The sequence below is a fragment of the Sceloporus occidentalis genome, unplaced genomic scaffold (assembly GCF_023333645.1).
Source record: "Sceloporus occidentalis isolate IW3139 unplaced genomic scaffold, rSceOcc1.0.p SCAF_47, whole genome shotgun sequence".
NCBI lineage: Eukaryota > Metazoa > Chordata > Lepidosauria > Squamata > Phrynosomatidae > Sceloporus > Sceloporus occidentalis.
Genome location: NW_028317027.1, coordinates 1,887,411 through 1,910,445, shown reverse-complemented (window position 1 = coordinate 1,910,445; position 23,035 = coordinate 1,887,411). Strand labels below are relative to the sequence as shown.

The 23,035-nt window shown below is 41.3% G+C and overlaps 1 protein-coding gene across 1 annotated transcript in view; it reads right to left on the bottom strand.

Moving 5' to 3' along the window:
* Positions 1-22,763, bottom strand: part of LOC149289186 (ubiquitin-protein ligase E3A-like) — a 28,530-nt gene extending 5,767 nt beyond the window's left edge. Inside the window, exons 1-5 of the mRNA XM_089490926.1 lie at positions 22,648-22,763; positions 14,165-14,209; positions 3,549-3,859; positions 1,631-2,877; positions 27-171 (exon numbers count right to left, since the gene is read on the bottom strand). Of these exons, the coding sequence (XP_089347052.1) occupies positions 27-171; positions 1,631-2,877; positions 3,549-3,859; positions 14,165-14,209; positions 22,648-22,763 (1,864 nt within the window). The remainder of the gene's footprint in view (positions 1-26; positions 172-1,630; positions 2,878-3,548; positions 3,860-14,164; positions 14,210-22,647) is intronic.
* Between the last annotated feature and the right edge of the window lie 272 nt (positions 22,764-23,035).

The following is a 23,035-nucleotide window of genomic DNA, read 5'->3' as shown; positions in this document are numbered from 1 at the left end:
TTATCAACTTACTGGTCAAAACTTACCAATATCAGGGTTAAAAATTTCTTCTACAACCAGTTGGAAAAACTCTTTAGAAACACCTCCTTCGTCAACCCCTTGCTCTCCCTCAAATTCAACGTATAGTTGTTTCTTCAGATCTGCAGGGTTTTCCATGGCAATCATTTCTAGCTAAAAGAAGAAAAGGCCATTAAACAGAAAGACATCAGATGCACTTTGATAACATCCACTTAATTAAAAGCGCAGCTTTCTACAGTAGGTCATTTAGTTCAACCAGATCACAGGCATGCTGCTATCAGATCCTCCATTACCCACCAGTTATTGCAGAGCTTAAGCTGGCAGGAGCATCATGCCAGTTGGGGAAAATGTTGTGTTATCATCTTAAGGGGTCCAATGAATAAGTAGAACATCTACCACAGTTATCTGAACTAAATGAGACTACAAAAGCGAAGCACAAACACTTCTATTTTATTATACATAGAAGCCCTACAATGTCCCAACAGACAAATATACCATCTTTAGGATTTAAACCTGTAGACTTTGACTGTAGTTTTAAAAACAACCTCAATACCATCAAGTCATTTAAAAATGAAACATACCATGGAAACTGTACTGTTCTAAATATCCACCTCCAATACTCTTATCCTCGTTCTCAAATATAAATTCACAGTTCACAAACATTTTATTCCCTGACACTAACTAAATATTACTTGAAAGAAGCTCAGCTCGTATTGAAGAAGAGACTCACTTGGGTCTCTTGGATCCTCAGACAGTATTTCATGTGTGCTCTGGTGAAAGTTATCCAGCTCGGGTACTACAATTTTCCCTATGTGTTGGGTAACTCAAAGAAGGTCTTGATTTAGCACCAGTGAGACTGAACACACAAATTGTTTAATGTGACCCACACTCTGTTTTACGGGCTGTGCACAACATTCAAATATCTCTGAGCAACCACACTTCTCAGATGTAGGTGACAAATGTTCTTCTTAACTCCCCCTATGAAAGTGTTCATCTAGCATCCACCAGAAGAACTTGGCCAAATGTGCATCATGCAAATTTCATACAATCATATTTGTTCTAAAGCAAAGAAGGGGTATGGTACTTTAAGGTTAAAAAAAACACTAATACACACTAAATTACATGGAATAAGCCAAACTGATGCAATTATCTGTAACATGTTTGACTCACAACATCAGTTATATAACCATCATACTTCAATTAGTTGTTAATTTTCAGGATCCCTTAATCCATAAGATTTTCCTTAATCCATCCTCATTTTATCAGATGTATTCTTATTTTTTTAACCACTACAAAGTTGGAATGTCAAAAAAGCAGGCATTGATAGGCTGATAAACGGGGGTAAAAATTTTGAGATTAAGCCTTGTACTTTAAAGAAAATACAAGAATTCCTTAAGGGTTTCTGAAAGTTATTTCATATGAATAAACCTTCAGAGTTACAAATAAAATGATACATCTTCTAAGACTTATGTTCTTAGGATACTGCAATTAATGTTTTGTCTAAGTGAACAGAACCTTTGAAGCTTAAAAGGAAAATGGCAGCTTCTAGATATGAAAACGTTTTATTGAAATAAAAACTATTACCTAGTGCATGAGAACTATATTGACTTACCCTAACAAGAGCATCGTCTATGATGTGATCTCTTCGGACCTTGAGCCTCAAGTAAGGGTTTAATTGCTGTCCTTGCACTAGGCTGTAAAGAACCGTGATTCTTCTCTCGCTGTACATGCGGATCCTGTTGTCGTAATAAAGACCCAGGTTCTTTGTTACTGCATTCAGGATAAAAGGGCAGGTCATAAAAGAGAATTTATTTTCAGTTTCTACTTTAAAGAAAGTATAGTCTTTGTCCATTTCAAGAACATCATTTAGTGGTTCATTAACAAATTCTTCAAAAGGGATGAGCGGTTTCCTGCAATCAATAGTTTTGACACCAAGTTCTGTTTCAATGGGGTCTACTCGGGGACCTTTCTTATTCCTTCGTTCTTCTCCTAGCAGCTCCTGAAGAGTTAATTCACTGGATTCTGGGATAGGCTCCTCGTCTTCATCTTCATTGTAGTCAGTTTCAATCTCTCCTCCAACTACATTTGCATAGTAAACCATTTTTAAGCATTTTGACGCCGCAACAATAGCGTCATCATCATTAACTAAATTGCGACTGTTGAACTCATTACTTATAACTTTGTAAGTTATCAGCTGCTGAAATGTTTCCATCATTCGGCGAATCTGCTCAGCATTATACTTCGCCCAGAGTCGGATCAACTTGGCCTGTGCTGCCAGTGGCAATTTACTCATAGCTTTGCAGAACAATGGTAGAGCCATTTCGAGGTACTCAGGGCTATGGAGATTACCATTCTCCATGACTATAATGAACAAGTTGAGATAGTTGGGATCCCTTGAATAAACATTATGATAAGTCAAGTCACATTCCACATTGGGGGACAGGTAGACAAGTGCATTGAGAAAAGCAGACTCTATTTTCTCATTAGAAAGTAACCTGTGGTAGACCCGTCTAACTGCTTCAATATCTAGGGTGACCTCTTCTGGGCCCAGCTTTTGTATGTTGTTATCTCCTTGTGAATTATCACTTAACCTAGAAGATGATGCTCCAGAGTCATCTTCCATAGCAGCACCAGAGGAAGCTGCTTTCTCTTTCTCGTCCTCATCCTTGTCTTCATCCTTTTCTTGTAAGGATTTCAACTCTTCCTTCGTATGCTGTTTAGCTTTTCGGAAGCTCTGAACCAATGCTTCCGCACTGGAAAAAACTCTCCCAATCACTCGAATGAGAGGCGAGTAATCCTCTCTTTCTCTACATAATTCAAGAATTTCATACACCTTTTCTTCCGACAGGAACGTCACATCTGAAACAAACCAAGTAGAAGTAGTTACTTATTAATACAGAGGCACCAGATGCCAACCACTACTGGAGGTCATAATAAAATAACTACTAGCACTGGTGGTCATAACACAGTAAGAAATGTATGGGGTCTCCAATAGACATTTAATTAAAAATGACTTTTAGGGTTATAACTAAGCAAAAAGCCAATGAAAAAACAAAGTGTCTGAACTTGAAAATTGGAAAAGGACAGAACTACTCATGGTAAAAGGTAAAACGGTTGAAAGATCTGCAAATTAACCATAGTAGGCATAGCTACGATGCGCTGCTGTTCTATAAGTACTTTAGAACACAATAGAGTTATTAATATCACAATGAATGTGGCATGGTCTTTAAATCATGGGAATAAGTAGGAGCAATCCTCAAAACTGGACTGGAAAGAGTTTATGAATCATTCTAAAGGAAGTAAAAAAAAAAATGGAAGTAGGGTCAATGTGGGTTTATTCAACAGAGCACAGGTAGTCTGCAGAGATAGACTTATATAAAATATTTTTAAATGACTGCTCCTTTCATAAATGTTAGCCTAGCATGTCCATAATTAGCCAAGCTATAATCATGTCATGAGCTTTGGGAAATATAATACATGTCTCAATGAATTAACTTGTTCTCTTTGTTATGAAATTTAAAAGACATTACCTTTGAAGTCATCCCTGGGTCCATGTATTTCTTTCTTGTTCATCTTTCTTTCCGTACACGAGTTGTTATGAGCACTTTTTGAGTTGTTCTCTAGATATGATGCACTTGTTCCTTTCTTGGAGGGATGAGGATCACAGAGTTTTGCATTAACCTTATATAAGTCGAGGGCCTTAATGGCTGCTGCATTGTTATCCATACGAAGAAAAGTAGGACAGGAAGCACAAAACTCATTCGTGCAGGTATCATTTCCACAACCCTCAGTTAACTGGTGGTAGTAGCGTTCTATTAGATGCTTTGCAGCTGCTCGCTTCCTGTACCAAACATCCAGACAGGCATGTGGATTAGTAGGGCTTTTATATACAAAGCTCATTCACATTATTAGTAAAGCAGTATTAGTACAGTACCACACTTAAGATCAACGCAATAACATAATTCAAGTACAATGAACAATAACAACAACCATAGTTGGGGTGACTATTACTTCTATAGGCGGACAAAACCATTTAGTGAAGAGTTAAGCTTCGCGAACTGCATCTATGCCTATAAAAGTTTACCTTGAACAATTGTAATGTCTGAAACTAAAATATTTAGCAAAATGATTAACAAGTTAGAAGAGGCACAACAGTACTACATAGTGGTTTCTCAACCATGAAGGTATATAGAGATTTGGCAAAAATCTCAGTTTTTGTGATGATAATTTATAACAATACAGTGTTTCTGGGTAAATTCATAAAGTACTTTGGCACCTATAAAATGTAAAAAAAAAAATCCAAGAGAATTTTAGTAATGTTTAATGAGTTCAACATTGACGTACGTGCAAAAAGCTACACCCCTCAATGGCTCCATGCTAAGTTGGGTCTTATAAATGTTTCAACAAAGTAAAACAGTAAACTGATTTTTATTCAATATTCCTTGTTCACATAAAAGGCCACTAAAGAATAATGCCTATTAAAGAACTAAGCAAGTTCCTTAAGGTCCCCATGGATGTGCTGGTACCTCCACAAAAAAGGGTGGCAAGATGCCCCTTAGGAGCTATCGTGCCCTGCCTGCTGATGTGTGAGCAGCACAGAAGAGATGACAGGGAGGAAATGTAAATAAAAAGAAAAAAAATATATCCCTTACCCATACAAGTACCGTATTTGCTCGATTATAAGACTAGGTTTTTTTCAGAGCAAATGCTCTGAAAAATACCCCTCGTGTCTTCTAATCGGGGTCGTCCTCTAATCAGACCTCAAATAGAGGTCTGATTATGAGACTAAGATCCAGATCCCCAGCACCGCTGCAGGGGACCTGGATCCTCCTGTCTCCCCCCCCCCCCCCCACACACACACACTTACCGGTGCTTCCTGCTGTATTGCCGGGGTAGCGCGTTGACGTCTACGCGATCCGCGTAGACAACGTCCGCTGCAGCCGGAAGGAGGTGAGGCTAGCAGCGGGGGTTGTCTGCGTCCGTCGCGCATACCTTCCTCGACTGTCATAGATCAGAGTTCCCCGCAGCGGTGCCGGGAACTCTGATCTCTGACAGCCGGGGAAGGTATGCGCCCAACGCAGACAACCCCCCGCTGCCAACTCCACCTCCTTCCGGCTGCAGCGGAAGGAGACGTCAACCCGCTGCCCCGGCAATACAGCAGGAAATTGGAAGCACCGGTGCGTGCGTGTGTGTGTGTGTGTGTGTGTGTTAAATGGGGGCATAGGGCATTTCTGGAATGCCTTATACCCCTATATGCCACTCTGGCACTTAGGGGGTTAAAAGGCATATTATGGGGCAGAGTGGCATATAGGGAGGTATAAGGCATTTCAGGAGGCAGAGTGGCATTAAGGGGGCATTTAATAGAGCACTCTGCCTCCTGAAATGCCTTATACCTCCCTATATGCCACTCTGCCCCATAATATGCCTTTTAACCCCCTAAATGCCAGAGTGGCATATAGGGGTATAAGGCATTTGTGGAGGCAGAGTGCTCTATACAATGACTTTTAACTCCCTTAATGCCACTCTGCCTCCTGGAATGCCTTATACCTCCCTATATGCCACTATGCCCCATAATATGCATTTTAACCCCCTAAATGCCAGAATGGGATATAGGGGTATAAGGCATTTCTGGAGGCAGAGTGGCACATAGGGGGTCAAAAGGCATACCATGGGGCACAGTGGCATATAGAGGGTTAAAAGGCATATCATGGGCCACAGTGCCATATTGGTGTGGCAAGCCTGGGGGCAGATGTGCGTAACTGGGGTACAGGTTGGAAAATACAGTGGTAGGAAAGCATTCTCATTGGAATCAATGGGAGCATTTTCCACGCATGTGCCTGGGGATCTGTACAGACCCCCACACACACTGTGCACCTAGTCCACACTAGAGCTCACCGACAGTAAGCATAGCAACTTGCGCAAAAAACATTTGTAAGAATATAGCATGATGTACTGGAATGATTAACCTTTCTACTGCATTGCAAATTCGGTCTTTGTCTAACCTTTCAGAAAACGGAAGGCCAATGATGCCTGTCAGAAACGTAAAAGGCAAGGGTCCTGTCAGTCAGTGCTAAGAGTTGTATTTTTTTTTTTTAATGTTGAAGGAGGTCTACTGCTCCAGATTTATTCCCAGGCATTCACATAGCGAGCACATTGCAAATCTGCTCTTTAAAGAAAGCTTAGCAACGTCTTGAGCCATGCAAAACATGGAAGTAATCCAGCACCCCATTCTATAAATAAACTCATCCCAAGATCACGTGCTTGGCCACTCTGATATATGCCTTTTTACGAGTCCTGCAATATTCTGGTAGGATTGGCCATATCCATCTCTGGGATTGCAGGACAAAATTCATGCATTCAATTTCAGCCCAAACTGCACAAAACTGCTTCGTGCAAAGGAGCAGGCATGTTTAAATCAGTTTACAAAATATCACAGCAATACTTTGGGGATGGCTTAAAAGCCAACACTATGATGGCACAAAATGAAATCACAAATTTAGGGATGGAAGTTCTAATATTAACAAGGTCTGCACAAAGCAGACACCGTATAGTTAACCATTCATATACTCATGGTATCTATATTAATTATAAGTGCATGACTTTAGAAGTCTTCAATGTGTGCTTATTTAGCTAAAAAAAAAATAAAAAAAAAAATTATAGACCGTATTTGCTCGATTATAAGACGAGGTTTTTTCCAGAGCAAATGCTCTGAAAAATACCCCTCGTCTTATAATCGAGATCGTCTTCTAATCAGACCTCAAAGTGTCCGCTGGGGCCATGCTGCTTACCGGGCTTTGGTCGCGAGCAGCAGGAGAATAGGAAGCTAGAAGAGTGTCACATAACTCTGCCTCCCCTCTCCTTCCTCTGGGGGCGGGGCCAGAGAAGTTGCTCGCACAGCCGGGCCCCTGCAGAAGTCTTCGAGTGGGAGATCTGCAGTTCAGGTAAGGGGGTGGGGGAGGGTTTTTGAGCAAGTATGTGTGATTAATGGAATGAATGAGTATTTAAATGTTTGTGAATGAGTGTGTGTGTGATAGCATGGATGTGTAAGTGGGGTGGTGGTGGTAGCATGGCATAGGGAGCCTGTACTCACACTCCTATCATCCCCAGGTTCCAGCATGTACTGGCTGCCTTGGCTTGATAGGAGTGTGATTGCTGTTAGCAGTTTATATATATATATATATATATACACATATACCCACAGAAATGCCTTTTAACCCCCTATATGCCACTCTGCCTCATGATATGAATTTTAACCCCTATATGCCACTCTGGTATATAGGGGATTAAAAGGCATATCATGGGGCAGAGTGGCATATAGGAGGGTATAAGACATTTCTGGAGGCAGAGTGGCATATAGAGGGTTAAAAGGCACATCATGGGGCAGAGTGGCAAATAGGGGGTATAAGGCATTTCTGGGGGCAGATGTGCATAACTGGGGGGGCAGGTTGGCAAATAAAAAAATATATATATATTTTTCTCAATCATATTTTCATATTTAATAAAAGCTATTGTTTACATGAATATTTACTAGTAAAACCTTTCCCCATAGGGTAGTCTTATATTCAGGCTTTTTGTTTTTTTCCCTAAATTAATATTTAGATTTTGGGTGGTCGTCTTATAATCGTTATATATATATATATATATATATATATATATATAATGGCCACCTGTAAACATGTATGACAAACAACTCTAGTATAAATTGCAGAAAGCGGTGCACCAAACTTATTAACCAGCGTCACATTTCCACTGATTGCTCGCCTTTGGTCATCTTTAGGAATCTTGCATTAGACTATCTACTTAATCCTCGTGGCATCTTAGTATATTTTGTGATGACTTGGCAATAGCCAGGAAACCAATACCATATTTGCTCGATTATAAGGTTTTTTTTCCTCGTCTTATAATCGAGGTTGTCTTATAATCAGACCTCAAGCATCTGCATCACATGACCTTCCGGTGCTCAGTCATAGAAGACTCATGATATGTGTTTTAACCCCCTTTATGCCACTGCCACCAGAAATGCCTTTAACCCCCTATATGCCATTCTGTCCCATGATATGCCTTTTAACACCCTACATGCCAGAGGGGTACAAGGCATTTTTGGAGGCAGCGTGACATATAGGGGGGTATAAGGCATTTCTGGGGGCAGACGTGCATAATTGGGGGGGGGCAGGTTGGCAAATAAAAGGAAATAAAAACAAAAAAAATTCTCAATCATATTTTATTAAATATGAAAAAAATCGTTTACATGAATTAATATTTACTAGTAAAACGTTTTTCCTATAGGGTGGTCTTATATTCAGGCTTTTTTCCCCTAAACGAATATTCAGATTTTCGTCTTATAAATCGAGCAAATGTGGTAATTCCAAATTTTGAAGCTTAGTACGCTTAGGATGCAAACTTATTTGCACATACCTGCATCGGGTATTTTAAGGGACGTTGTCTCAGACAGCCTCATACACATTGACTATATGTCATGGCTTGACAAATCTGGGGTGTCAGGTCGCCATGGTGACTATAAATCACTTTGCGGCTTCCAGCACGGTCATGTAATGCACAGCATTCGACTCACTGCACTCCATAGAGTGCTGATCTCCACTAGGTGAGAGTTGGAGGGGGGTAGTGAATGCCAGTGTGTGTGTGTATACTATAGTGTCAAAGTCAGTGTGTGTATATATGTATAGTGCTGGAGTTAGTGTGTAGGTAAATATATAGTGCTGGTTTCAGTGTATGGTTGTGTATACTGTAGTGTCTGAATCAGTGTGTATACAGTAAAGGGAAAAAAAGATTTGATCTCCTGCTGGTTTTGTATGTTTGCCGACTGACAAAGGTTTATTTGAACAATGAGACAGAATAACAAAAAAAATCCAGAATAACGCATTTTAAATAAAAGTTATAGATTGATTTGCATTTTACCTTTGCAAAACATGACTCAGTACTTGGTGGCAATCATAACAGATGTTCAGATGTTTTTTGTAGTTGGCCACAAGGTTTACACAAATCTCATGAGGGATTTTGTCCCACTCCTCTTTGGAGATCTTCTCCAAGTCATAAAGGTTTCGAGGCCAACATTTGGCAGAGCGAACCTTCAGCTCCCTCCACAGATTTTCGATGGGATTAAGGTCTAGAAACTGGCTAGGCCACTCCAGGACCTTAATGTGCTTCTTCTTGAGCCACTCCTTTGTTGCCTTAGCCATGTGGGTCAATGTCATGCTGGAATACCCCATCCATGACCGATTTTCAAAGCCCTGGCTGAGCGAAGGAGGTTCTTGTGACAGATCGTTCTGTGCCCCAGACTGGACACATCCACCCGTCAGCTCCTTCCCTCTCCCAGTAAGCGGACACGCTGTGGCTGTCCGAAGAAAGCAGTCATAGACCAGCACTTCCCTCAATCATGAGACAGGATTTCATGCTTTGAGGTTAAAAACAGAACTCTCTTTATTACAAACACCCAGAACTTATATACAATCTCCATTCACTGTGCACCGAACCCAACCCCCAATCCTATCAGCCACATCCCATCAGCCACATCCCATCAGCCACATCCCATCAGCCACATCCCATCAGCCACATCCCATCAGCCACATCCCATCAGCCACATCCCATCAGCCACATCCCATCAGCCACATCCCATCAGCCACATCCCATCAGCCACATCCCCTCACAAATCCCATTGGTATACAGGGGATGTATCAGGTGAGGGGATTAAGGGATACAATGGGTTCCCCCACCTGTGTTAACCCCCCCTGTAGTGCGGGTGCCGTCTGGGCAGACAGGGCTGTGCTGGCTGATTAAGAGCCCCAGCCAGATTATAGGATCGTCTCTTTGAAGGCTGGAGCTGCAGCCACATTCAAACAGGGTACACATAAAGATAATAATAATAATAATAACAGTGAAGATCAGACATGGTTCTTCACAGTTCTCACCCAAGATTTGACGGTACATCGCCCCATCCATCATCCCTTTGATGCGGTGAAGTTGTCCTGTAACCTTAGCAGAAAAACACCCCCAAAGCATTATGTTTCCACCTCTATGTTTAACAGTGGGGATGGTGTTCTTGGGGTGATAGGCAGCATTCCTCCTCCTCCAAACACGGCGAGTTGAGTTGATGCCAAATAGCTCGATTTTGGTCTCATCTGACCACAACACCTTTACCCAGTTCTCCTCCTGGCAAACTTCAGATGGGCCTGTAGATGCAGGGGGACCTTGCAGGCGCTGCAGGATTTCAGTCCTTCACGGCGTAGTGTGTTACCAATTGTTTTCTTGGTGACTATAGTCCGAGCTGCCTTGAGATCATTGACAAGATCCTCCTGTGTAGTTCTGGGCTGAATTCTCACCGTTCTCATGATCATTGAAACTCCACAAGGTGAGATACTGCATAGAGCCCCAGACCAAGGGAGATTGACTGTTATTTTGTGTTTCTTCCCTTTGCGAATAATCGCACCTTCTCAACAAGCTGTTTTGCGATGGTCCTGTAGCCCATTCCAGCCTTGTGTAGGTCTACAATCTTGTCCCTGACATCATTGGACAGCTCTTTGGTCTTGGCCATGGTGGAGGGTTTGGAATCTGATTGATTGATTGCTTCTATGGACAGGTGTCTTTTATACAGTTAACAAACGGAGATTAGGAGCACTCCCTTTAAGAGAGTGCTCCTTATCTCAGCTAGTTACCTGTTACAGGGGATCAAATGTTTTTTTCTTTACTGTATGTATAGTGCTGGTGCCAGTCTGTGAGCGTGTGTATGCTGTATCAGTGTGTATATGTATAGCGCTAGAGTCAGTATGTGTGTGTAAATGTATTCTGCCACAGTCAGATTGCAGTGTCAGATTCAGTGTGTATTTTATATATGTATAGTGTTAGCCAGTGTGCATGTGTATAAGAGTGTGATGCTGGAATGTATGGCGTTCTATATGTATTAGCATCACTGTGTATATGTCAGCATATAGTGTGTATGAGTGTACAGTGTTAGCATGTTCGTACATGAGCATATAATTTTAGTGCGTGTGCAAATGTATGTTAGTGCATGGCAAGGCTCGACAAACCCCAGGCAGCCAGGAAACTATGACTGGGGAAGAAAAATAAATCTGGCCCCTTTTCTGGGTGGCTCCTAGATCAAAACCAAATTGATCGATACCTACTGTATGTTAAATTAAATTGTACTTTAATATGTACTCATTAGACATAAAAAACAATGGGAGCATGGTAACTATATCACAGGGTAGGAGAACACATCTCTGAACACATATGCGGTACAGCTAAAGGGCGACTAAAGGGGGCAAACTATACATGGGGCACATTTACGCATGTACAAAAATGTAAATGGGCCAGTCAGCATTTAAAGTGCATATGATGACCTTAGTTTCCCTTTAAAATAGCTTCCCGCTTGATATCAGGACCATATACCTAAGTATTAATCTGCTCCCTAGTTAACACTGCACATAAAGCTGCAATTATGATAATCATCTATAATAAGGGCTCAGTTATAATAAACTAGACAATCCCTATTCCTGAGAGGATTAGTATCAAGTATGCAGAATTTTGTTGTTCTCTGATGTTCAATATTCAATTTTCTTACAAAGGCTATATCTACTTACATATTGCTCTCGTCACCACTAATTTTGCTTTTACTCAGGACAGAGATATCGGCTTCCACTAAACTAATAAATCCAAACGCAGCTACAAAGAAGAAAAAAAAAAAAAAAAAAAAAAAAGTACATAAAAAAAAATAAGATTTCCTGTTTATGCAAATCTCTCTGAAACTGGAATGCAATGAAGCTGGAAGTTGCCATGCAATGGCTTAATTAAAGCAAGCATGTGATTCTGAGAGGAACTAAATGAATATATTTTGTATTAAACCACCAGGAATATTTTTCTTAACATACGTTTAAATATTTAACATGTTCACTGATGTTTAAGGTAATTTTTGTATACATATTTTTAGGGCTGCAACTAACGATTATTTTAATAATCGATTAGTTGGCCGATTATTTTTTCGATTAATCGATTAATCGGATTAAAAAAAACAATATGCAAATTTTTTGTTTATTTAAAATAATTTAATGAACTGGATGTTAAAAAACAACTTAAAATTTACATTAACATTCTTATTTTGTTATGATGTAATAAAAAAACAATATTTTCAAAGTACAAAAACCCAAACACAATATTTATGAAACAAAATAACCCCAAACATTCTGAAAAGAGGTGGACTATTACTGTTCAAGAAACTTTGCACCCAGCACTTTGCACCCGGCACTTTGCCCCACCCCTGGCACTTTGCACCCGGCACTTTGCCCCAGCCCTGGCACTTTGCACCCAGAACTTTGCACCCAGCACTTTGCACCCAGCACTTTGCACCCAGCCCTGGCACTTTGCACCCGGCACTTTGCACCCGGCCCTGGCACTTTGCACCCAGAACTTTGCACCCAGCCCTGGCACTTTGCACCCAGCACTTTGCACTGTGCCCCTGCACCCAGTCTCCAACTCTGCCCTGCACCCAGCCCTGCCCCCACATTCTGCCCTGCCCCCACACTCACACCCTGCACCCACTCTGCTCTGCACCCACACTCACACTCTGCCCTGCACCCAGTCTCCAACTCTGCCCTGCACCCCCACCCCCACTCTGCCCTGCACCCAGTCTCCTGCCCTGCCCCCACACTCACACCCTGGCCTGCCCCCCCACCCCCACTCTGCCCTGCATCCCCTGAAACCCCACCCCCACCCCCGCGAATCGCTCTGTGCGAACGGAGCCACTCGCACAGAGCGGTTCGCTCTGCGAACGGAGCCACTCGCACAGAGCGAACCGCAACTAAAAGAAGGCGCGTGTAGCGGAAGCGGGGAACGCTCGCGGAGGTAAGTAAAAGGAGCCGAGTGCTCCAACAACGAATCGATCACTCGATTAATCGATAACGGAAATCGTCGACAACGATTTCCGTTATCGATTATTATCGATTTTATCAATTCGTTGTTTCAGCCCTACATATTTTCCTGTTTCACATGTGCAATACATCAATAATTTATCCTTTTGTATCCTTAGACTGACAAAGCCTTAAGGTCACTTGTGGAAGATTTGAATGTTTTATGATGCCATTCCCAACACAAACTTACGGTCACCCCTCGCTGCTCTCTTGATGCAGTAGTTAAGGGACTCTATGGAAGAGGACAGTTGAGGCTAGCGCGCCCCACGACTGTTTAACATGAATTTACTAGATTGATATTTTCTATGCCATGCATAATGAAAATTGTAAATATAAACTGCAACTACGTTAAACCTATTTCATAGCAAGTGGATTATGGCACAAGTGCTGTTTTACAATGTGATGCTAAAATGTGAGTTTAACAAGAGAATTTAAGGAACTTTAAAATTATGAAAGAGTCCAACGCTACTTAAAATACAAAAGAACAAAACTTTGATAAACGTAAGGCAACCATATAGTTAATAAGTCGCAACCTTTGTATACCATTTTTAGTTCTCATTTCTGGTAAAATAATTATATATAAAAAATTCCAAGAAATTGGTTTCCATGTAGTTCTTAAAAACTAGCCCTTTCTAGGACTAGGATCACCAACATTCAAGAGCTCACAACAGCACAAACCTAACTCTCCAGAGATGACTGTAGACTGTGATACTCTGATCTAACACACATTGGCCATTAAATTGCACCAAAGTATTTAATTTTTTGTACATCAAAACCCTGACTCTGACTTTACAATGCAAGTTAAGAGAACAAAACAACCAGAATATTTTGTTTAAATGTCATCACACAAATAGTGTAGCAGGAGAGTTTTGAGCAGCCCGTCAGCATTTGATCTTCTAAATTAGTGTAAGTTTTATTTACATATTTTATAGCTACTGAAAATGTTGTTGAACAAGGGAGAATACAACCGCATCACTGCACCGTACAGACTACCGATTTCCATGGAACCTCTTACACATATATAAAAATCACCATTTACCATACATTTACCATTAAGGCACAAAAAGAAAGTTATGGTTTTGGGTGGCAGAATTTTCTTTTTTTTTATCATATCCAAATCATGAAATGTACACAAGAGGACATAACGTTGGTTAGTGTCATTAATTAGGAGAATATGCATCAATAACCAATATTTCAAGCCTAAAGCATGTGACAGAGTAAATACTTACATTCGGCTATTTTCTAGGTTTTCTGATTGAGGATCTCCTGGTGATCTGTAAAATATAAACGTCAAGGCTCAGACAATTGTTCAGAAACTGTTCAATGGCCCCTTAAAGTCCCTGTAGACTAGGTATGTTTTACACACATGCCATCACCGAAAGCGGATTAACTGCCCAGTCAGGCTTGGGCAAGGTAATAGAGAAGGTGATCTTCCACACAGACAAAACATTCAGTGCTAATGTTATATTTTTTTCCTATAAAACAAACACTGCAATTTTTTTTTTGTTCTTAGGAAATTACATCTTCCAATATATCCAAGAATATATTCCAGGGGCAAAATGGGTCCCAATTAAAGATTGTTGGGGTTTTACGGTGTGATCACTAACTTCAATCAAATCATTCTCACCTAATAAGTCTCTGTCTCTCGCTCTCTGAACAGAAAGTCTTCTCCTTCTGTAATACTGTAGTATGTCTTATATTTGTTAATGGTCTGATATTGTGTATTGTTAAGAAATTGTTTCACTTGTATTCTCCCCCAGAGTAATAGCCCTACAGAATTGGCTAGCGCTGTGTAAATCAAAGTAGTAATTTGGCTTTGGGACAAGTAGTATGCTAAAGGGGAAGCCATAAACGTTAAGAGAACAGTGAATAATTTGCTGCACTGCCTTGTGCTGCAGGGAGCAGTATTTCACGCAGCACTTCTTAGGCAGCTGCCTACTGATGCTAGTAGTCATAAATCCACCTCCAATGCAATCTTATCAAGTGGCTGGGCTCCGGTTTAAGTCCAGGGGCACCCGTTGCGCTGCCAGCAAGACAGACAGAGTCACATATCCACATCTTTACACACGCTTCAGGGCACATTCAAAATACTTCCCCGACAAGGAGGTTGCAGGCAGGTACTCTCTAACTAGATTTATTTAAATTGATGTCACTTGTCCTTTATTTGTTGTAATATAATCGCTGACGTAGATTTAAAAAAATATCTCCTGCCCTGTGCATGTGGTTCCACACATCAGTAGTTCATTAATTCATTACATAAAACTTCTAACATGAGCAAATAAGCAGCAGTAGTTTACAAAGAGATAAAAGATTTAAACTGAAGCACTTCGACGTTATTTGGCCTGTCTCTATGAGAACCACAGTTCCTTTTCATGGTTAGCACTGATAAAGAAGCATACGTTTTAGGCGTACGTTTAAAGTACATACAAGCTTGCCACCAGAACACAGCATGCCTCTCGGGTTCTTGGCCCCTCAAATAGGAGTGTGTCATTTACTGCCTCAATCACCAGCAATTGCAAAAATAGATGAAGGAAAGAGCTGTGACAGCTGCCCTTCATAGGAGTATACACAGTGCCTCATGCCTAGAGGAATATAAAAAGGAGCTAAGCATCTTAACTGCTCTTAATTTAATTATGACCCACAACAGGCAATGACTTCTAAGAGTTTATTGATGCAAAGGTGCAAAGTAGAGGACTGCATCGGGACCCATCAAACAAATTGCAGGTGGTCTTTCCTTCATCTATTTTTGCAATTGCTGGTGATTGAGGCAGTAAATGACACACTCCTATTTGAGGGGCCAAGAACCAGAGAGGCATGCTGTGTGCTGGTGGCAAGCTTTTTCGGGTGTTGCAGTCGGTCAGACAATGTACCTGCAGATCCCAGTAATCCGCACACTCCTGCAAGGCTGCCTTCGCGTTGCTCGCACACGCCTCCTCTCTTGTTCCGCCCAGGAACCCAGCTGAGTCACGTGAATTTATGTCACGTCACATGACTCTGCTCCGTCTCTGCTTCCCCTGCAGTTCAGGTAAGGGGGTGGGGGAGTTTTAGGAACGAGTATGCGTGAATGAATGAGTATCTGTGAATGAGGGAATGAATGTGGCATATCTGAGGGCAGAGTGGCATATCTGGAGATATAAGGCATATCTGGGGGGCATAAGGCATATCTGGGAGGTGGAGTGGCATATCTGGGGAGTTTCACTAGGCTGATAAAAAATAGGTCCAAGTTATTTGTCATGTGTGTGTGGTGCTTTATGTTAGCTTGAGATGAACAGGTTTATCTTATGGTCCTTTAATGGAACACAATGTTTTATGTGTGTTATTCTGAACGTTAAGCATAGCACATTTGTGTAAACTCTTCACTCTCTCTCTAAAAGATGTGACAGAATGTGTGCAGGAGCGGGCGGGATTGGGATTGCGCAAGGCTCTAGTACAAAGTACTCACAGGCACTTCAAAAGAGGTAGCTGATGCAGTACAATAAATATCTTCTTACCAATAAGTGGACAAATTGGCTTAGAAGAAAGTTGATTTCATGACACAGAAATAGAATAAAGCGAAATCCCATAGAAAAAAACATTATTTATTGTTTTATATAGCGTCATCAAATTCCGTAGCGCTGTATGAATACATTGCTCTATTACAGTAACGTAGGTTGACACTGACAGAAACCTGGTTTTAGTGTACCAATAAGCTTCCTTTATGTGAGACCTGGAGGCGGCCATTGTTGTCAGTCTTGTGATATTTTGGTCACTTTCCCTATACAACCATCACACTGAGCTGATTCTTTATGACAACGCTAGTGAGTCCGGTTCGTCCACACACTTTCATTAGTCAGTGTCCACCTGCGCGATTAAGATTAAGCCACTCTATCAGTATTGCACGCAGTTAAGGAGTCAGGGTGCTTGTCTACTAGATTAGGCTAAGGTAACAGAGGTAGAACATATAAGCAAAACCTAGAACCGTATCCCCCTTTAAGCATCCCCTTTTCAGGTGAGTAATTTCATCTTTTAGATTAACAAAAGAAGCCATTTGTATGGATGTGTTTGTGATGCTGAAATATACCTTAATAAATTGAATTAATATATTACATCAGTTTTAAATGTCTTAAAAACACAGTTTTAGACAGATATGTCACATCACTCATTTTTGCAATATATTAAAAAAAAAGCATGCTGGAACAGGGCTAGGAGTGCTTTTTTATTCATGAGGCAGATTCATTCTTCTAAAAGTATCTACTCATAAAAATAACTATGGATCATGCAAAGATATATTAAAGGCATATTTATTAAACAGTTTAGTAACTACGCTCAGGAACAGCTGGTCTGTCAGCACATGGTAGTCAAGAGACATTAGAGAAGGAGCCAGATAAATTGCACTAAACATTTAAAGAAAAACACCAGGAAGATAGGAGCTTCATTAACTTCACTAGATAAACTTTTTTCTGTGAAAAATATTTAGCCAGCATACATTTTGATGTACTGATTTGAGTTTAGGCTTGCTTATTTTGCTGCAGTGACGCAAAGTGCCTGTTATAGAACATATTAAGAGACTTCAGAAGCTTTTGGTGCAAGCAAGAATTGAAAGAGGACAGAAGATGAGAATCCCTATCTTCATAAGGGTCTCACACACTACCCACCCGAGTGTCCATAATACAGCCAGCACCTTCCCAACTTTCTGTAACAATTGACCAAACCAGGGTTCAATCCTACAACCAACCGCCGAGGGAACTTACACCCTACACATAAAAACATACTATGCCATCTACAAGCAGAGAGAAAGCAGCCACTGGGAGTAATGTGTTTCCTTTTCAAACAAGATGATCAGCGAGGTGTATAAACTGCCTTAATGATGCTTGAATAAATACAAGACACACACTCTAAATACATAATGTATGTGTTGTTTACATTGGTTTTAAGTATCATCGCTTCTCTTACAAGGCAGATTTACAAAACTAAGTTGCTTTTCCCTTTTAAATTTCAAGCACCTTCATGGCCCAGCAGATGGACAGGCTCAATGGCATGACATCCCAGTCTCATATCCATTGGTATTTTACCCAAGCGGGGAATTACAGACGAGATGAAATGATTGCTGTTCATTGGTGCAAGCACAGGATGATAAGAAATTGATTATATATGCTAGTTTTGCCCATTTCTATTACAGATCCCAACTTCTGAGTTAAAGTCTTAAACTAAACATATGCTCAAAAAATCAGATGGACAAGCTATATGAATTTCATAAAAGCTGTGATAGGAACCATTAACCTTGGAAAAGCTTCTGCTCTCTTCAAACTCTCCTTGTTAGGCTGTGCGCTCTACGCAGGGACAAATCTTTATCCTGAAATGGTTCCATTTCTCTTGGATGCCCTCACAAGAGAACACTTCTGTTACACAGGAATAAAAAAATGAAGACCAATGTTATGCCACGTCTCTTTGATGTGCAACTAAAACGCGTCTAAAGTGGTGGGCACTCTCTCTACAGAGCAAGATGGCAATACAAAAACCAGCTGCGGTTCCCCACATTCCACCTATAGCATCACTCTACTGTAAGGACAAGCAAAACCTAACACATTTATTGCCTGTTTTCGTGCAAGACGATAAATTAGTCATACATTTTGAATCGGGCAAAATTTTACATGGCTCAATTTAGCTTGTGGATATGTTTTCATTTTGGAATGATATTGATTTTTGGCGTCGTTTCCAATGCATTTAGTGACAAAAGTGTTAAATTGAGCAATGTGTGTGTGTCAAAGCATCTTTAACCAGGAGCCAACTATATGGCTTGCTGAAGCCAGTTCAACTGCATTTCAGAAGCACATTAAATGTTACAAAACAATATCTAATAATTAGACAGGGAAAAGCTTACTACGGTATACCTGTCACAATACACAGCAAACAACCAATAACCCGTCCACCCCACCACGAACGATCAAGGGCAGACTAGCTGCTGCTTGGACATTACTTTCTGCTGACTACTCTCCATTAACCCTTTCCTACACACTCACCTCCAGCATTCATAGCCTGCAGAACTTGATGATACACATTTATGACAGACAGGTTCGGGGTGAACTGGATGGCCAGGTGTCAGGAAACGGATTAACAGCATCATGATTAACTCACTCGGCTTTAACCCCTTAAGGAGCGGGTTGCACCCTTTGTAATGCTCTTTCCAGTGGCAGGGCTCTGCTATATGTAAGACATCCCGTCTCTCAACAGGACCAATGAGATCGCGGCATAAAGCGATCACACGGGGCCCCTACTTTTATAATATTATGGCATTGCAGCATCGCTTGTTAATCGCTTTCTATAGGCGTTTAATCGCATGATGTGTCAGGCACGTGTGTTAAAGGTACACTCCAGTGATCGCATGCATTTTAATGTGTAACACCCAATCTATGCATTTTCTCTTTCCCTCCTCTGAGTCTTTTACAGGAAACAACGGAGGAAGCGCTTTGAGCGAGTTTTTGCTGGTAGGGCACTAAACTTTCACTTTAGAAACCGGAAGCAGCTTGATGGTCAATTTACTTAATTCTGCATTGGCTGGTCTTTATCTGAAACCCTGCAAATTGCAGCAGAAAGGGTTAATCACCAGACGAGGAGTGCTTTGCCTTTGACAAATCACAGCAGCATTCCTCTTCAGTAAGCTGATAGGGGTTATAACTCCAGAGCTGCTCCCAAATCCAAAGTGACAGTTGATGTTGGGTGCCAGAGACAGGCTCCCGGAGAACAGGGGAGGATGCAGTCTGCCTGCAAAAAACTTGCACAACTCCTTCAATGCGAAATACACACACATTTAAACACAACAAACGTGCATCAAAGTTCAGCTTCAATGCAAGGGCGGGTAGCAAAACGATGCAGGTGCGTTTCTGGGGCAGGCTCAAACACCATTTACATTTTATTGTCAAAAAAACAACTTTACAACAACTTATAAATTAAATAATTATTCTCTAGATTGTAAGCTCTTTGAGCAGGGCCCTCCTCACCTGTCGTTTCTGTAAGTCAAATTGTTATGTTACATACCACCTATTGTACAGCGCTACGGAATATGATGGCGCTATATAAAACAAATAATAATTAGGCTTGTGTACTTTTGTATGAACGAAAATGACCTGTTTCGTGCGTTTGTGCGACTCAACGAAAACGAGGGCATTCTCCAAGGAAACCAACGAAAAAGAATTGCAAAGTGATGAAAATTTGTTGCCACGTGTAGCCACTATTACAAGCCATTTTGGCCAAGCCTGTAATGGGTGGACAAGTTAATGTTTTTATTATCTTTTTATCATATCATCTATTATTCTTCGTTGATAAAAAAAACAAAACAGGCATTACATAATTCAAGTAGGAAATTCAGTCCTGTTCCACAGGGCTGCACGTGCCTATGATGTGCCAGTGTCTGCCTTGCTCTACTTCTACCTTGACCGTCCTTAATTTCTATAATGAAAGGCGAGTCCAGAAGGTGTCAGGGACCTCTTGCTTTGGGGAACACCCCCTGAATCCGAATCATAAAAGACCTCTGAATTTTGTCCGAAACGTACTGCCAGATACTAAATTTGGTGCCTGAAAACTAACATGGCAGAACATTTCATCCGAAGCGATTTTGCTCGCTGTGTACATGTCTATAAATGATATCTTAAAAGGGTACAATTAGTACAATTGCTGTGTGAAGTCAAACAAATCAGACGACAAAATAAATTGGCTTTTCAAATATGGCACACTAACGAACTATGACATCACACTGCGTCAGCTTTAGACAATCCAATTGATATGACAGATGCGTAGATGCCATGCTGCGATACACATGCACCCACTTTCCATGGCTCATATATAGAACAAGCTATGGAGTTTTGGAAAATGTAACCGTGGAACAGTGGTGTGAAAGCCAGGTTATACTACGATGCACAATAATGCGTGGCTTGCTTTGGCACAGGTGAATTAACTAAAACGATTTTCTAACATTGCATCTCACATGAAGCCATCGATCCCTTCTTATGAAGAGTTAGCATGGCTCTTCAAACAGGAGAATCCTCAGCCCTTAATCAGTCCTTTGCTTTGTGTAAAAGAATCAAGATAGCATTATGCCTTTCCCATGCATGTTTAAATTTTATCTATTAGCCACTTCTGACGGAAAGCTGCTCCATGTATCTACCACCCTCTCAGTAAAGTAAAACTTTCTTACATTACATCCAAGTTAGCTCTCGTGCGTGCTATATAATAAGCCTTACACATGTGATCTGCTCCAAAATCAGGGCTCAACAAATCTACATGAGTGGGAGCGTGTATGTGCTACTATAGAATGAAGTGATTCTCCTGAGCTCCCGCCAGTGCATAAGAAGAAAAGTCTGGTTCCATTTAGAGCAGGTTGCTGGACACTTGGATTGGCTCTGTCCATTACTGGTCTGTGTTTCTGACAGGGGAAACCATGGGTGCCAAGAATTACCGAGCATGTACAGGAAGCAAATTTAAGTATACTTCTTCATTTCAGAAAAGGAAGTCAGGGGTTGATGAAAATGAGCCAGAAGACTCATTGTCTAACCCCAATATGAATGCATGCATAGTATGCAGTAAAATGCACTGACGTCTGGGCAGAAAGGACTCCAATGACAGAGCTGGGGTGGCCCTTAAAAAAAGGGAAACCATGGCTTTTTTTATAAATAATCAGTGAAGCAAACAGTTTCCAGAACCGATCTGTTTTTTTCTGCAAGCAGAACCCAGTCTACAGGCGGTGTATATACATATACACATCATAACGCCATATTGGATTAAGCAAGGATCACTTATCAGACCTCCTGTCATAAAGGGTCTTCGTGATCACCAAACAAAAGCTCCAAATTATCCAAACCAGAAAAAAATGGCTTCTAGAGGCCATACAAGCATTTGAGGTTGCCAATAGCAACGGTGGTACTTTGTTCTAAAGTACCTCCGTACCCAGAATACTACCAGAGTGTAGAATGGGTTTCCAAAGTCACTGACTGGCTTCACCCACCAAATCTTTCTCATGGGTTTTATGTTTTTACTTTGTAGGCATCCTTACATCTTTCTAGTATTTTTTGCTTTTTTTTTAATATAATATATATACATATATCCAGACAAACGTGTAGAGGCAGAGCTTTCCCAAACTGTACACCTTTTACTCCATTCTATATAAACCTAGGAAATCATTTAAAATGATCCAATAAGCTTTTTTTGCAATATATAAGTCGCTGTAGACATGTCAGATACATAAAGTGCAAACACACAACACACTACAAGCATACAGGGGTGTATTCACTCTCACAGGAGACCAGGTAGGAGGGTTTGTAGAAGTTGTGATTTCAGCTCCGCTGTTCATTATCAAAGGTCCAACAATGGCAAGTATCTAAGGAAGGCAGCTCAGCCCTGCATAATGCATAACTCAAAGAGCCGGGAGACTTGGAAGAAATCTCCCTGGTTTAACTATACATTATACAGGGCCAACCAAGACTTTCCTGCAGCAGAGCCTTATGGGGGTTGGCCGTTAATAATTAATATTAATTAGTCAATGAGTTAAAACACGACTCATTTAGTCCAAACTGTGATGAGGATATCATGCCACCCACCTCACTAGAAGCACTTGATGTGCCAGCGCAGTACACAGAATCCACACGAGCCTATTGACAATCCATGTTCCCAACCCTTGTGGATCCTATTGTTACACCAGCATATTAACCCAACACACACCAAGCCCGAAGCCCATGCTGACCTGTCTCCCCCGGGGCTGTGTTCCGGGCTGCTGCAGGGGGTGTGGGTCTTCCTCTCCTCGGGCTCCGGAGCTCCCTCTCTCTCCTGCTGCCTCCGGCTCCGGTTTGGGGAACTCATGCGAGACCCCGCAACAAGCAACCGCCAAGACAACTACTGCACAACCCCAGGCCCATACACAGCACGCCTAGTAACCAGAACGTGTGGAGGAGACGCTGCTCTGCCTGTATATGTCACCGATACGAGATGAAATGGCTCTAAATGTACCCCTTATCGTTGCTCTGGAGGTGCAGCCGGGGCAGATAGTGTCATGAAGGTGTCACTGCAGAGACCCGATGATACTACAGCTTTCAAGCTGATATTATTAACGCTATGAAATGCGATTTACTGTT